Source organism: Cyanistes caeruleus, chromosome 8 (assembly GCF_971803275.1).
Source record: "Cyanistes caeruleus chromosome 8, bCyaCae1.hap1.1, whole genome shotgun sequence".
Taxonomy (NCBI): domain Eukaryota; kingdom Metazoa; phylum Chordata; class Aves; order Passeriformes; family Paridae; genus Cyanistes; species Cyanistes caeruleus.
The window spans coordinates 20,536,906-20,553,334 of NC_141708.1; the positions used below are offsets into that span (position 1 = coordinate 20,536,906).

Consider the following 16,429-nt stretch of genomic DNA (forward strand, 5'->3'; position numbering starts at 1 on the left):
CTGGGAGTAAGTGGTTAATGACAAGTTACTTACAGTGCTGCCTGTTTCTAGCATCCTTGCAGTTTGTTTACAGGTTACAGAGGGAGAGGCTGAGGAAAAGAAAACTGTAAATTGTCTTGAAGTACAATACCAACATTGCCTGCCAATCAGAAAACTTGAAAATTTGTTTCCTTTGAAGAAGTCAGCCTGGATTATAGGAAATGAGAAATGCTGGCTTCAAAACCATTGTACTGCCATTAAATGATTAGTGGGGTTAAATGAAAAAGCATAGCACATCTGTAGCATGAAAAGGAAAGTGACTGAAGTATTTGCTCATCTTCTGTTCAGTGAATATTGTCTCTTAAACATGATCATAGAGCTAGGGTAACTGAGAGAATTAAGACCTTTACTGGCAGAAAATTTAAAAACAAGTAGTTAGATTTTTGAGCTAAGCTCTTAGTTACAAAAGGTGCTTTGTACTATGAATGAATGCAGCTTATAACTTGCATGAGTTCTGTCTCAATCATTTTAAAGTGCTTCCAGCTTGTTCTGATATTGAGAAGCTGCAGAAGGTGCCAAGCATCTTGTTGTGGTTTGCGTGTGAAAAGAACATTATAAGTAATAGTTCAAAAATTGTGTCACTGTATAACAGTTTTGAGGACTTGCTGTACAGTGGGGTCAAGACAGTGAGAGCTCGTGGTTACAATGTATTTCTGAATGGAGTTCAAAAATAAGTCTTACCAGATGGAATTTTTTAAGGTAGATACTCTATATTCTTGAATATATGGAATGCAATGACTGGCTTTGCTTTTGTCAAAAGGCTTGCTTTTTACGAGGGGAAGAGATAAGAGGTGAAAAGTCACTTTCAGTCTTTTGTGTTCATTTGGGATACATCTGGTGATACAATGTGGTTGTGTTCTTCGAGCAAGCTACTGGCTAGGTGGGATAGCGCATTAATAACTAGCCCTTAAAATACTGCTGTGCTAGAGCTTGAATTGAAAGGCACTTAAATATTTGTTCAGGCTTCCCACATCCCCTGCACTCCCTCCCACAGCTGCCAAATGCTAAATCCTATGCCGTGTACAGGAAGATAGAAATGACCACACAATGCAGAGTTCAAAACTTTCTCATCATCATATGACCTTTCTTTCCATGTTTTTTTCTCTTGCTTCCACAGACCCTTCCTTACTTGGTAGACCATGGAGAATCCGGTCCTGTCCGATGTAATAGGTGCAAAGCTTACATGTGCCCTTTTATGCAATTCATTGAAGGTGGAAGGAGGTTCCAGTGTTGTTTCTGCAGCTGTGTCACTGAGGGTAAGGTTTCTTCTGGAAATCCCTCTCTGGGCTCTTCTGGAAAGGTCTTAGAGCAAGATGCAGGCAAATAAATATTTATCATGTTAAGATCATTTATAATTAATACTGTGATTTAGTATGTGTCTAGTCTTGTAAAAAATTCTTGGAAGGCATGTTCACTGCTCTGAAATTGTGTTCATAAAGGTGCTTATGCATAGTAGTATTGTAGCAAATTTTTAATATGAGATATTTGTAGCATAATGCCTGGTGGTTTAAAAGGCATTGCATTTTCTTAGGGTATTTCCAAAGTACAGGGTTTTTTAACAGACTGAGGTATAGATTTAGTCTGTAGCATGTGTTAGGATTTTTTTTTTCTCACAAAGCCTCTTTTTATCTCACTAGCACTCCTTAGAGATGAGATTGCAGTTAAATCTGCTACAACTGAAAAAGAGTGTTCAGTACAGGCCAGTTGATATTAGTCGCTTTTCTAAATTAGACCAAAACATGCTTCCTTTTAAGCAGAAGTCACAATGAGCTTCTCATAGCATGACATTTGTAGATTTGTTCTGAAGGCACAGTGGAATGTAAAGTACAACAAACCTTATGATGGTGTTTTCAGTGTTCCATTTGGTAGCACTGATAGCTTTTAATGGACTGTTCTTACCACCTCTGTTATGCTGTACTAATACTGTTTGCACTAACCAAAATGGGGATTAGAAATGGACAACCTTAAAAAACAATTTTGTCTGGTGATTTTCTGCCTGCATGCACTCCCTGTCCTGCTCACTCAGCAGCTGTATGAAGGGCTGTACCTGTAACAACTGAGCAGAGGCAGAAAAGGGAGGGATGCTGAGAGACTGCTGATGAAAGCAACAGTGTTGCTTTCACAATGTAGTTCTACCTAAAACTTGAGAACAATTTTTGTTTTCTTTGCAAATGCCATCAGGCAATTGTATGGGATGTGTACTTGGAGAATAGAGTGATAGGTGCTTGCATATAGTCTTAGTGATATCACTCTGTTGTTTTTTTTTACTTTTGAAACCTGGAATGTTTAGAATAATTTAAATGCGGTGAATAAGGTAATTTAAGGTAATCTCATTTTAATCTCTTCTGGAGCAGTATAGACAGCTATATAGATCTATATAGACAGCTGTAACTAGAATAATTTTTTTTGCCCAAGCAGTTCTGCAGGAGGGGAGTGTCTGTCATGGTAGTTCTTGGTGCACAAGGGAAATAATTAGTTTCTGCAGCTGACTTTTGTAGGCAAAAATTGAGGGTAACTGCCTTTTTATTTTCTGATACCTTGTACCAGCACAAAAGTACTGGGTGCTGGCTATGTGGTTGCATTTCTATTCCTCCTTCTTAATCCACTGTAAGTACTCTGTCTATTCTGATAAAAAGATTATGGGAGCCTCTGCACACGAAAGTGTCTGTGGGCTTTACTCTTGTGCAGCACAGGAAGGGAAGGAAAAACAAACTTATATAGCAAAATAAGGAGCTCAGTATTTTAGTAAGCCTGACTTGAGTCAGTAATGATGTTGTAGCCTGTTGTTTGCCTCAAACTCTCTTTTAAGTAACTTGTTACTACTTATATGGGATGGTTATATTTTTCCTTTGGATTAGATCCTTCAGAATAATCCTAAAAGCATATTGTAGTGATGTTTCTGATCTGAAATGTAAAATGAGACTGGAAAGGAGGTTCAAGAAGAGTATAACAGTAACTATACTGTGCACTGTCTGGTGCATGAGACAAACTGGAATAAGTTTCTATTTTTTTGCTTTAATGATAGTCTTAAATTGCATTAATATTTTCAGTACTTGTGTGCTAGTTCAGAGTGCTAGTTAACTTTCCTGGAGTTTTGTTTGAAACAACTGTTGTCATGTTGGCTCTCGAGTCATAGTGTGTATTATGGGCATATCACTGAGCTTAATGATTTTTTCCTTTCCCAGTGCCACCTCACTACTTCCAACATTTGGATCATACTGGAAAGCGAGTAGATTTCTATGACCGACCTGAGTTATCACTGGGATCGTATGAATTTCTAGCAACAGTTGACTATTGCAAGGTACAGTAGTATGTTTTTATTGCTTTATTTAGTTTTCTTTTAAGTAAACAGACTGTTTTCTTGAAAGTAAGAAAGACATGAGTTGTCTGGGGCTGATTTCTAGCTGGCAGAGGTAATTAACAGCGCTAATCCAGCCCACTTTATTGTGTGAAATAACATGCTTGTTTGCTTACGTAGAAAACCAGTGGAGGTCCTGATCACACATGACATAATATAATTTAATAGCTGTCTCTGTAATTTTTTTTCTGGAGCTATATAAGCACCTATAGCTGTGCTTACCTTAGGAATTCTGCAGAAGGGATTCTTTTGCAGTAGTCTTTGGCAGAAAAGGGAATTGTAGGAGAGGTTCAATGCAAGTACAATAGTAGCTATGCAATATGCCAGTTGTTCCCTAAGGCAGAACTTACCTATTGAACTTCAATTTCAGATGCAGCCATAGTGATTAAAAGCGTAAGAATAGTGTGGAAATGTATATTTCAAAGCTGTTTTGCTTATAAATTAAAAATTTAAATAATAATTAACTTTTAAGGAATAGGGAAAATATGTGCAAGGTAGTTATTAAAGCAGCTTATATTTCTGCTGAAATATTATGCTGAGAAAATAGATGCCTAAATGTTGCGAGTTGATAGTGGTTGCCTTCTAGTGCCTCTGCTTTACTTTGCATTAAGACAAGTCCAATTATTTTCTAACAGCATAAGAAGAATTTTGAGTCAAAGAAGATGCAATTTTCACAGCTGTTTTGAAAGCTCTTCTGTTTTGCTTTTGTTCTGAGTGCTTGTTCCAGTATTACCTATCGACTTCAGAAAACTATTGACTAAAACAAGTTTTTCATTCCCAAAGAAAGCCTGATTTTTAAGAAGGAAAAGGTTGTAATCCTTGGAGAGGAAAAATCTTCTACTTTATATTGATGGAATCACCTAAAACAGGTCTGGTCAGGTTCCAGAGTCTTGAGAACTGGCAGAAGTCTTCCCTGTCTACTTTTCCAAACTAGCTAAGTCATGTAAATGGATTATTTAGTTAGAACTGTTCTTCTCTGATCAATGAGAAAGTCAGTATAGTGCATTTAATATGAGTCCATTTCAAACATAGTAAGAATTACATGTCTGTTAGTTGGAAAAGGATAGGGGAGTGAGCTGAAGAAACAACTGCTGCTCATGCTTACAGAGGAACATGGAAGCAACTAAGTTTTGACCAGCATTGATTTGTCTGTGTTAGGGAGCTGTTACGTGAGCTGCATTACATGACAAATGTGTGGTTTCTTCCCTCTCTCCCACAGAATAACAAGTTTCCAAGTCCACCTGCTTTCATTTTTATGATTGATGTGTCTTACAATGCTGTGAAGAGTGGCTTAGTGAGGCTAATATGTGAAGAATTAAAGTCACTCCTAGATTATCTGCCTAGGTAGGTATATTGTGTATACTACTGTAGTCAATGCAAATGGGAGATGCTGTTACTTTTTCTCTTTAAAATGGTAGAAATTTAAAAATTATTTGATAATCCTGTCAAGCTTTTCTTCAGAAAAAGGCCAAGCAGAACATTTTTCTTGATACTCTTCTAGATGAAAATAAATTTTACTCCTTTCAGTTTTCCCTTAATGTGTTGGTTAGATGTAATGGTTTATCTGTCTTGAATGTTGAAGGCAAATATGTCTCTTCCAGGGAGGGGAACATGGAGGAATCAGCCATTCGAGTAGGCTTTGTCACCTACAACAAAGTGTTACACTTCTATAACGTGAAGAGCTCACTGGCACAGCCACAAATGATGGTGGTCTCAGATGTGGCAGACATGTTTGTGCCACTCCTTGATGGTTTTCTGGTGAACGTGAATGAGTCCAGGACAGTTATTGCCAGGTATACAATTTTTTTTTTTTTTACAATTTACAAATTTACAATTTACAGAGTTACAACGTATGTAGTAAAATACTTGTTTGGTAGATTCAAATGCTGTGTGCTTAATTGTCATGTTAAGTCACTCCATGTATTTTAACTTGTCATGTTAAGTCACTCCATGTATTTTAACTTACTATATACTGTTTGAGATTAAGCTGGCACAGTAGGATGGGGAAATTGAAGAGCTAAGGGATGATTTGGCTCATAGTCCAGCTTGTCAGAAACTGTATATAAGGGGAATGAGTGCAGAAGGACATTTCTGGGGAGAAATGAATAAAAAAACAAACAAAATCCAAGCTGAAAAAAATCCCCACCTAAAATAAAGCCACAGCAAAACACATCTAGGATGATGCAGAGTGAAAGCTGTAAGAATACTGAATCGCTATTTTTAAGTCAGCTGCTTAAATAATTGCAAACCAAGACAACAGGGATGTCTAGTTTTGGTCTGTGGAGAAAACAGAATAAGTGGGATAGAGAAGATAAAATCTGAAAAGAAAAAAGAAGTTTGCAAAGTTTTGGCAAACTATTTACCATGGTACTTGAGCTGTAATTAATCTGTGATGTACAGCTAACTACATTTGGGGAAATAGACCTGGAATTGCATGTTTTTAGAGAAAATTTCCAGCCTGCTTTTTAATGCATTAATCAAGCCTAAATACAAAACTGTGGATTAATCTTTGAGTAGTTCACAAGATGCTTGGCAAACAGAGGCCGAATGTCACTACTGTTTCCTAAGAATTGACTTACCTATGTGTGTTGGAATACATTAAAAGAGAAGAAATACAGAAGAGCTGTGGAATTGGCATCAGTTGAGGCTGTACAGAAGGCGCTGAGGATAGGGATGAGAGAAGCCAATGAAGAACGATTCAGCATTTTTTCCACGGATGAGATGCCAAATACTGTAAAAGTTATGCAAATTTACAGACATGTTAGGGACTTCTCTTTAAACCACCTCACTCTTACAAATCATCAAGTACAGCTGTGTGGCTTTTCTTATTAAATGGGATCCTGAGTTCCTCTTTTTTTTTCCCTTGTTCTTTGCTAGTTTGCTGGATCAGATTCCAGAGATGTTTGCAGACACAAGAGAAACAGAAACTGTTTTTGCACCTGTGATCCAAGCAGGGCTGGAGGCGCTGAAGGTCAGTAAATGCATATTTATGATAAATTGTTTTCAGCAAAGTACTCTGAAGTTCATATTCTGTTAACACACACTAATAAGACAATTCTAAAGATTTTGCAAGGTCCTTATAGTAGAGGCACTACATGTAAGGAGTACTTGTCTCATTCTTAAAGTGCATGAACCTTCTGCATGCAGCTATTTATATGTTCTTTACCTAATTATTTTTTAATATATTTTTTTTAATGCAAGAACATGGCTTACTCTCAGTTATCTGTCTGGGTTTTGCTTCAAACAGTTTACAGAACCTACCTAGGGAAAAAAAGACCCTCCAGCATTAAAAAAACAGGTGCTGAAGTCTGTTAAATCTCATGGAGGTGTTCTGTAGTTTGATGTCTTTTTAATCCCATTCTTTGGTAGAATTTTAAATAAAAGGAGAGAATATCATCTGTTGAAGTTGCCTGCAACAATGTGGTAACCAAGTAAACTTTTCCTAAAGTCCTTCCATTCTAGTACTTCATCCAGACATAACTATGTGCATGGTTTAACTCTGACTTGTATCTACTGATCAAATTGATTGCCTGTATGATTTCACCCCAAACTGTTGATACAGCTTTATTTGTCTGTCACATCAGTCAGAGAATCATTTTAGTTGGAAAAGACTTTTACTATAAGCCCAGCCCTTAACCCAGTACTGTCAAGTCCTTCACTAAACCATGTTCCTAAGTGACACTTCTACACATCCTTTAAATACCTCCAGGGATGGTAACTCTACCACTTCCCTGGGTAGCCTGTTCCAGTGCTTGACAGCCCTTTCCATGAAGTTTTTCCCAATATCTAATCTAAAGCTCTACTGCTGCAACTTGAAGCCATTTCCCCTTATCCTATCTCCTATTACATGGGAGAAGAAGCTGACTCCCAGCTGACTACAACCTCCTTTCAGGCAGTTGTAGAGACTAGGATCTCCTCTGAGCCTCTCTTTTCTCCAGACTGGACAACCCAAGTTCCCTCACTCACTCCTCAAGCAAGAATTGTGCTCCAGACTCTTAACCAGCTCCATAGCCCTTCTCTGAACATGCTACAGCATCTGAGTGTCCTTGTAGTGAAGGGCTCAAAACATCAGTGTGTAGCTTCACCAGAGCTGAGTGCAGGGAAAATGGTCTTTAAAAGTCTCTCTTAAGATCTGTTTTCATTACAATTGTTCAATCAATACAGAGTAAAAATTGCTAATTGACTTTTTACATACTGCATGTGTCAGAGAAGATAACCTATTAAACATTAGCTAGTGTTGGTATGGGGTGTTGATTTAAAATTACTGTTCTTTGGCATTTCTGTGACTTTTTTCTGCAAATTCAGTAGCTGCAAATGAGAGAAGACAATGCAACATGTTTGCACAAAACCTTTTGTGTCTGGATCCTGCTTACTGTTCTGTGTCCTTAGAGAAAGTCCTTTTCTCCCTGCTGTGGAATTGGCACAAATGCAGTAATTTGTGCTCCTTCCATTGGACACCAGTCACCTAACCAAGTGACAGTGAGCCTGCGTGTCTGCTAGAGTCACCCTGACATTAAAAGGGTAATGAGGTTGTTTGAATGTTTGTTCTTGAATCACAGCTTCCCTTACAACTTTTGTAAATGTTTCTAACTTTGTTATTGCACTCATTTTCCTGCAGGCAGCTGAGTGTGCTGGCAAGCTCTTCATTTTCCACACCTCTCTGCCCATTGCAGAAGCTCCAGGGAAGTTAAAGAACAGGGATGATAGGAAACTGATCAACACAGATAAAGAGAAGGTAATAATGGTTTGCATAATCCTTACATTAGGGTGTATATTATGCTCTTTGTGGAATAGAATAACTGAAACAACATTGAAAAAATTTCAAGGATAGCACATACTGTAACTGTCCCAGCTAATATCTTTTAACATTCCACTTTTATCTTCTGTTCCCAAGCAGGGCTGTGGAGACTTGACATCATAAGGACAGCTCTAGTCTGAGAACAAGAAGAGTTAGCTGTAGGTTATCACACAGGGTAAAATACCAAATCTGGGTTAAAGTAAATGTGCTGAGTTTACAATTAAAGCAAAATATCCTGCAGTTTTCATAATAATTAACAGTTCTTCAAAGCCAGAGTCAGGGAGAACTTAGATGATTCTACTTTCCATGAAGAAAGACTTAAAGTATAAAAGAGTACTGACTGGCATTATAAACTGGATCTCACTTTCCTTTTCCTGCACAAACTTCTGATGTCATCTCTGATTTCCTTTCTTAGACTTTATTTCAACCACAGACGAGCTTTTACAACAACTTGGCCAAGGACTGTGTGGCCCAAGGCTGCTGTGTGGATCTATTCCTGTTTCCAAACCAGTATTTGGATGTGGCAACACTGGGTGTGGTACCTTACCAGACGGGAGGCTCCATTTATAAATATGCATATTTCCAGGTAGGAGTGACATTGACTCAGGCTGGTGTCTGATCCAAGTAAGAATTATTGTTTAGCTGAGAGTTCTTTTTTCATAGTGGGAACCATAGTGAAGTAGTACTTGTCTGGAAGTAAAGGGCTACTTAAATTTCAAGATAATCAGCAAAATTATTTGGTAGCTTTGTGTCTTTATACAAACATCTCTGTTGATAACAAAACCCAACAGGAAGAACTAGGCTGTTACCTCTTAGCACAGTATTTTATTAACAGGCCACTAAGCCTGATATCATGGCTGACTTGTAAAGTAAGACTGCAGGAGGCAGTATCTGGTTTTAAATTGCTGTATGGTTTATGAAGCCTGTCTGATTTATGGAAGTGTGAGACTTCAGTTACTGTTTGCCTTCTAGCTGGAGACAGACCAGTACAGGTTCCTGAATGACTTGAGAAGGGATGTCCAGAAAGAAGTGGGATTTGATGCTGTAATGAGAGTGCGCACAAGCACAGGTGGGTGTTAGTGTGGAGGAATCTTAATAAATTGACCACTTTAAGCATGTCTCAGGGAAAGAAATTTTCCAGTCATTTAAAACACATGGTGACTAGGCTATCACAAAAGTTCTGCTTATGCTTTGGAATTCTAAGACTTTTGTTGAGACTGCAAAGATCCTTACTGCAATCTGTCAGGATAACTTGGTGTCAGGGTCAGAAGGGTGGCTGTCTTGGTATCCTGTTGAAAATGGTGGCTCATGTGATGTTTTTCCGTCTTTTAGGTATTAGAGCAACTGACTTTTTTGGAGCTTTCTATATGAGCAACACAACTGATGTAGAGATGGCAGGTTTGGACTGTGATAAAACAATCACAGTGGAATTCAAGCATGATGATAAATTGAGTGAAGACAGTGGTGCACTGCTTCAGGTGAGGGGGAGGCTTTGTAGAAGAAATGAGTTGACAATTGAACTGAATTATTAGACATTTCTTCAAGGAATCGTTTGTTCGTTCTTTCTGCATCTTACCGTACCCTTCCAGCATACTTGCTCTGAGAGTGACCTAGACTGCTTTGAACTGCAGTCCTATTTTCTAAGACCAGGTCCCTTAACACAACAGCTAAAATTGCTGCTTGTTACCTTTCATTGATCCTGATTCTTAGCATGTACTTTTAGCTTATTGTCCAAGTCTTTTATGTAGTTACTTTTTTTGTTTATGCATCTGAGTCCTAGCTTCTAAGGAAGTATATTCTAACCCTGCCCTTGTCATTGTAGCAGAACCTCATTTCTCTGTCTCCTGGCCTTTTTGTCTCCTGCAGTGTGCTCTGCTGTATACAAGCTGTGCAGGACAGCGACGGCTCCGCATTCACAACCTCTCCTTAAACTGCTGCACGCAGCTTGCTGACCTTTATCGGAACTGTGAGACTGACACCCTCATCAATTACTTGGCTAAGTATGGTAAGGGTGAATATAGAAACAAGAATTGCAGCCTTTAACTGCTGCTAAAATGGCTGTTTTGTCACCCAGTGACACCTGTTTATTCTTCCTGCTTCAAATGTCAGGTGGCAGTTTTGATACTTCAGTCAGTTACGGGAAAGAGCATAAAGCTGTGATGATTGTATTGCTGCTTAGGACGAGAGGTACAGATGGAGGGTGTAGGCTTATTCTTAGGCTTATTCTTCATACAAATTCTTTCCTAAATGTTTTTAGTCACAGTTTGTATTGCCAGCTGTCTGAATTCATCCTTGTATTTATTTTTGGGCTGTTTTAGTTAAATTCTGCAACAGTTAAGGAATTTGCTCTGGCAGTGGGAAATGGTGGCCCTTGTTCATAGATATGGATTACATGTCATACACTTACACACTGTACCCTGTTTACCCTTTCTAGCTTGCAGTAAAAGCTTAGAAAGCCAACAGTGATTAAGAGTTGTGTATTTTTATTGCCATTAAACTGAAATAAAGTCTGTTTTCAGGGCATTAATGGAAGATGGCAAACTCCGTAAAAGGAGTTTTTATAGAACCCTATACTTTCAATTATGATAATTATATTTTAAGTACATAGGAGATAGAGAGTTTAAGATTATGTAATAAAATTTAGTACATGAGCTTCTTCAGGTTTTCAATAGAAGTATATTGTCATTTTCCTACAAGTTTGAAGCGGGAAGAATAAAGGTTTCCATAAACAATAGTTGTTTGGATTTCCTTTGTAGAAGTAGTGTTGGGGTTTTGCTGTTCATGAGTAATGACAGCAATCCATCTCCTTCCTCTCTCTGTGCAGCATATCGTGGAGTCCTGAGTAGTCCAGTGAAGACTGTACGAGATGCACTGATCAACCAGTGTGCCCAGATCCTAGCCTGCTATAGAAAGAACTGTGCTAGTCCCTCTTCTGCTGGCCAGGTAAACTCCAATGCTTTCACTTGAATTTCAGGCTTGGAAATTAAAAACTGATGACAGCTTTTTCTTACTTAGACTGCTCAAAAAGTCAATTCCTTTCCTCAGCAGAAATTTGCAAAGAGGGGACTCAGGAAAGTAAATACACTACTACAAGTAAAACCATAGTTGAGAATGGCTTCTTGGAGACCTGTCTGGAGCCCAGGGAGCACTGCCTGCTTCAGGGGAAGGTTTTATGTTTCTTTTGCAGTCTATGATATAAGTAGACTATCAAGTTTCACTCTTCAGGGCTGTACCACACTTCGTTGGTTCATTCAAGCCTCATTTTGTCAAACATAAGCTTACTCAGCAAGACAGCTGACCAGCTTCTATCTGCTTGTGAATTCTAGCTCATCCTCCCTGAATGCATGAAGCTGCTTCCTGTGTACTTGAACTGTGTGTTGAAGAGTGACGTACTTCAGCCTGGCCCAGAGGTCACAACGGATGACCGTGCCTACATCCGTCAGTTAGTGACATCCATGGATGTGGCTGAAACAAATGTTTTCTTTTATCCCAGGCTTTTGCCCCTGGTGAGTAATCCAAGATCTTCTTAGCACTTAAGGCTTATTGTTGTCTCATTGACTCATCTTAAGGATTGGCATTTATATTTTAGCAAGGGAAAGTGGTTTGAGAAGTATTTGGGGATCTGCCATCTGTTGGGATATTTCACTTAATTTTGTTCAGCATTACTGCATCTTGTGAATTTCTTGGGGGATACATTTTTCCTGAGCTGTAAGCGTATGACTAGTGGCAAAGAAGACACTTTTGACCGTTTCATAGTCTTTTTAAAAACTCCTAAAGCTTACAATTTTTTGTAGTAATTTTTGTCATTGCAAGGCAGCTCCATGTACTATTCTGAGTTTTCATTACCATAGTTGCTGAAATAATACTAAAAACTAATTGCATGCCTACTCCAGGAGGTGATACTTGAACTTGAGTCTTTTCACAGAAGCCTTAAGTTCTCTTTTGTTGACCAAGAGTCTCTGAACTGTTTCTGTGTCACTTTGAGTAAGAAGATGCTACTTCAGTCACAATTATTGCAGTCTTGAGAGACCTAGAAATGAGAAAATCATTGGGGTCTTCATGGAAGAAATTTTCAGGACTTCATAAGATGTTCTTTCTTTTTTAACCTTTATTTTACTTTAATTTTTATTTCCCTGTAAAACAGACCAAAGCAGATGTCGACAGTGATTCCTTGCCAGCAGCCATTCGGAACTCTGAGGAGCGTCTCTCCAAGGGTGACATCTACCTGCTGGAGAATGGGCTGAACGTCTTTGTGTGGGTGGGAGTCAGTGTGCAGCAAGGCCTGATCCAGAACCTCTTCGGAGTTTCATCCTTCAGTCAAATTAGCAATGCCTTGGTGAGCTGGATGACAGTGTGGGAGATAGAATCTGTGATAGTCACCCAAAATCTAAAACCATGAGGAAGCCAGTAGAAAAGATAGCGTCTCATTTTTCATAAGTGAAATGAGAGAAGCACAGTTGTGTGAAACTAGCAGAAATGTTGATAGTCTGGGCATGTCAGGCATGCTTTAACCTAGGTTTATTTGACAAATCATACTAGTAATAGTGAAGAGAACAGTTGATATCTAAATGGAATAAATAATTGATCTTTAATTCTGATTTCATGTTATAGTCTCTTTTAAGTAGTTGAAGTCAAAGAAATTGTACGCTAATGGGCGTAGATATTTCTCTACCCTTATACAGTATGCCAAAACTGCTGACTTGTTTAACACTGCTCTACTTCCCAAGACTAATGGGGATTGGATATCTTTCATTCCAGAGTACCCTGCCAGTCATGGAAAACCCCTTCTCAAAGAAAGTGCGATCTATTGTTGATATGATTCAAGGGCAGAGATCCCGCTACATGAAGGTAAAAATGTTCCCCATTTACAGCTTTAAATCCCCTTCCTTCTTAGTAGAGTCAGGTGATGCCTGGTAATGCTGCAGTCCTGAGCTTTTTCTTCCCAACCTCATAAATGTTGTTCAAAGTTTTCAAGAAACTGAAAACAAATTTCATTAGATTTGGAGTTCTGTACTTACCATAGTTATAAAACTTTTCTTTTTTCAGACCTATTACAATATATTACTATATAAACCACATATATGGTATTTTCCTTCTGTTTAGAAAGGACTGAGGCTTAACTCAGTGGAGTTACACAAGTTGAAGCATATAAGCCATATATGCTGTGAATCTGGCTGTCTTTGGGGTTTTGAGCATTTAGCTTTTTGCTCTATTTTTCCCCATGAAGATTAATTCTAATAGCTACTCACTGTTGGTTTTGCTCTTGTTTTGTTTGGTTTTTTGTAGTTGATAATTGTGAAGCAAGAAGATAAGCTGGAAATGCTGTTCAAACACTTTCTAGTGGAGGACAAGAGCCTGAGTGGCGGGGCTTCATATGTGGACTTCCTGTGTCACATGCACAAGGAGATTCGGCAGCTACTGAGCTAGAGGAGTGAGTGGTGCTAGAACTCGGCAGTGACATTTCAGTCTCCACTAATGACCTGATCAGAAGGCCCAGCGCCCTCAGAAAGGACAACATAGAAATCTGTACAATTCCATAATTTTTAATACACATTGCATAAGCAGAAATCCTTTCAACCTTTCCCAATCCCATATGAGAGATGAAATATTTTCCTGGTGAGGGCTAAAACAAAAAAAAAAGGCCTTTGATACCAGGTCTTTTATTTGCATTTAAATTGTTTCCTGTGCTTGGCAGGAGTTCACCCCCCACCCCACCCCATGCTCGCTAATCCTGTTGTAATGAATGTAGGGTTTTTTTCAGTTCACTGTACATGATTCAACATTGGGTGAAAAAGCGATAACTCTTCAAAATTTCTGGTAGCTGCTGTGCATTTGCGTGGGTGTGTGTGCATGCTCCAAGTGTGAAGAGGATGCACAGGTGGGGAGGACAAGAGGCAGGTCAGGTGATGGGAGCTGGAGCAGCCAAACATTTTGTGTGTCCTCTGAAGAGGGAAGCATGATCTGTCAGAGCACAGATCTATCATGTGGCTGTCTGAACCAGAAAGCCATGAAAAATGAAACGAGTGGTAAGCCAGGAGGCAGCAGGGCAAACTTCTCTCTGCAATCTTCCCATACTGTAAGTTGCTGTGCAGAACTGTAATGGAGTAATTGATAGTTAAGTGGGCAAAAATCAACAGCTTCTGAGCAGTGTAGGGGTAGAGCCGGTACTTCCTGTTGACATGTGTGGTGACTCCTTTCCTTCTCATTGCACAGCTCTGTATTGTCCTAGTCATGTTCCATGTTCCATGACCTCTCCTGCAGAGTTTACCTGTCTGTCAGATGGTGGTGGGAACAAAAGTTTCTTAACCTTAAGCAGAAAATACTTTTAACAAGGTGATGGGGGACTGTGTAGGAACTGGATGATAAGGAAGTGGCCATTTTCAACCATATTTTTGTGAATCATAGCAAACAAGCAGAAATTTCATTTATACTGACGTGAATTTGAGATTGTTTTGTACCCTGGAATACAAGGAAGGGGATACAAAAACATAAGATTTAGACTGTACTGTAATAGGTATTGCAAGTACCTGATTTAGGTTATTGACAGCACCTGGGCCATAGCAAAGAGTTTCATTACTGGATGTTTATACCCTCCACATTCTATCTACTGATCAGCTTGCACAAAACCTTTTATAAGCCTGTTTGTTAAACTAAAATACCTCAGATAGATTAATCCATCCACTTTGGCTGCTCTGCTGCTCCGTTTTGCAAGGGTGGATGAGAAGACTCCTGTGAAGAGGGAGCTAGTGTAATTCAGAATTCTAAGGGCTTCGTTTATTCACTTTTGAAAGGGGGCTTGTATATTTTAACTTGAACACTTAACAGGTGTTCTTCCAATACCCAGGAGTTAAAGCTGCCAATAGTACTAAAAGTGAAAGGAAGAATGTGGATGGATTAGAGAACATGTTATTTGGGTTTAATATCTCATAGGAAAGTCCTTGTTAATATAAAAATATTTGGCTGTGGTTTTAGTTCCATATCCTGTAGCATGTATATAAATCCATTTTTCTTCTAATGCTGCTAGTTTGTCTTCCCTCCCATCACTACAGAGAAAGGGGAACATGAAAATTGTAATGGAGAAACTCTTTCAAGATGTAGTTGACAGAACTTTCAGTGTTTTTGTATGAATGTGGCTGACTTTACTCCACGTACTGCCTCCAACCAAAAATCTAGAGGATTTTTAATCAGAGGGGGAAAAAGAGCTTCCCAGGAATATAATGCACAGCAACCACAGACTTCCACAAATACTAATTTATAGTATTAATATTGGGGGGTGTGGGGGTGGAAATGAAATCATGAATGAAACTTTCATTTTCTTCACTTGTTTTTCCAATGCATCTTTTAATTTGTAAAGAAATAAAAATATATTAAGATGTATTTTATGTCATTGTTAGTAAATAAACACTGCTTATTTTTCCAAACCCTGTATTTTGCGGGAGGGGGGAAATGGGAAGGGCTGCAAGTCTAGCTCATTGATCCTTTACAATCCAATCTTCTACTAACCAAGTTCAGTCTTTCTTTTTTTGTCGTTGTTATTTGCACTGAATGATAAGAAATTCAACAAGAGTCAACAGACAGAAGGTACTGTTTAATCTCAGTGTTCCTTTATTTAGGTGATTGGTTTTTGACTGTCTGCCCTGTCTGAACTTCCATTTTACAACGAAATGGCCTTTTTTGCTAACACAACTTGAGTCATTGATTGGGTGGGGGGTTTTTGGCCTACTTAGGCAAATGTTGCCCTTGCCTTGTGACAATGTCAAGTTAATGACTTCTGTAATCTTAAAAGAAAGAGTTCATATTTCAGAGTTAAGGGTACCTGGCTGAATTGGTTGGGTGGGTTTTTTTTTCTGTTGGGTTTTTTTGGGGGGTGGGGGTGTTAGGTTTTTTGGGGGGTTGGGTTGTGGAGTTTTTTTTCGGGAGTGTTGCTAATTGCAAAAATAAAGTTCAGAGTGAACTGGCAGTGTTATCTTGACTGTACCTGTGAATATTGCTGTTGTACAGTTTGCTGATAACCTTTTAACAAATCTGTATGAAAGCACAAGACAATCATTGCTAAATATCCAATAATACTAAATTTGCTGTAGAATATTTTTGAGATTCCTCTCCTGTAGAATGTACATTATGTCCAGTATCTGCCACAGAACTGGTGTGATAGTGATGGGCCTTGTGGATCTTGTACATTAATCGTTTGGAGTAAATTGTGCAGCACGTTCTGATGCTTGTGGAAATATTCC

At 38.7% G+C, this 16,429-nt stretch overlaps 1 protein-coding gene across 10 annotated transcripts in view; it reads left to right on the forward strand.

The window, feature by feature from the left end:
• The window catches only part of SEC24C (SEC24 homolog C, COPII component), a 38,646-nt gene extending 23,030 nt beyond the window's left edge, over nucleotides 1-15,616 (forward strand). For all 10 annotated transcript variants that reach the window (XM_086901064.1, XM_086901061.1, XM_086901058.1 and 7 more), the window contains 15 exons: nucleotides 1,157-1,295; nucleotides 3,225-3,340; nucleotides 4,617-4,741; nucleotides 4,999-5,190; nucleotides 6,275-6,368; nucleotides 8,016-8,132; nucleotides 8,611-8,781; nucleotides 9,168-9,264; nucleotides 9,528-9,673; nucleotides 10,062-10,200; nucleotides 11,020-11,138; nucleotides 11,522-11,701; nucleotides 12,340-12,531; nucleotides 12,954-13,043; nucleotides 13,482-15,616. In XM_086901064.1, the coding sequence (XP_086757190.1) occupies nucleotides 1,157-1,295; nucleotides 3,225-3,340; nucleotides 4,617-4,741; nucleotides 4,999-5,190; nucleotides 6,275-6,368; nucleotides 8,016-8,132; nucleotides 8,611-8,781; nucleotides 9,168-9,264; nucleotides 9,528-9,673; nucleotides 10,062-10,200; nucleotides 11,020-11,138; nucleotides 11,522-11,701; nucleotides 12,340-12,531; nucleotides 12,954-13,043; nucleotides 13,482-13,622 (2,058 nt within the window). In that variant the 3' untranslated portion in view covers nucleotides 13,623-15,616. The remainder of the gene's footprint in view (nucleotides 1-1,156; nucleotides 1,296-3,224; nucleotides 3,341-4,616; nucleotides 4,742-4,998; nucleotides 5,191-6,274; nucleotides 6,369-8,015; nucleotides 8,133-8,610; nucleotides 8,782-9,167; nucleotides 9,265-9,527; nucleotides 9,674-10,061; nucleotides 10,201-11,019; nucleotides 11,139-11,521; nucleotides 11,702-12,339; nucleotides 12,532-12,953; nucleotides 13,044-13,481) is intronic.
• Nucleotides 15,617-16,429: the final 813 nt, after the last annotated feature.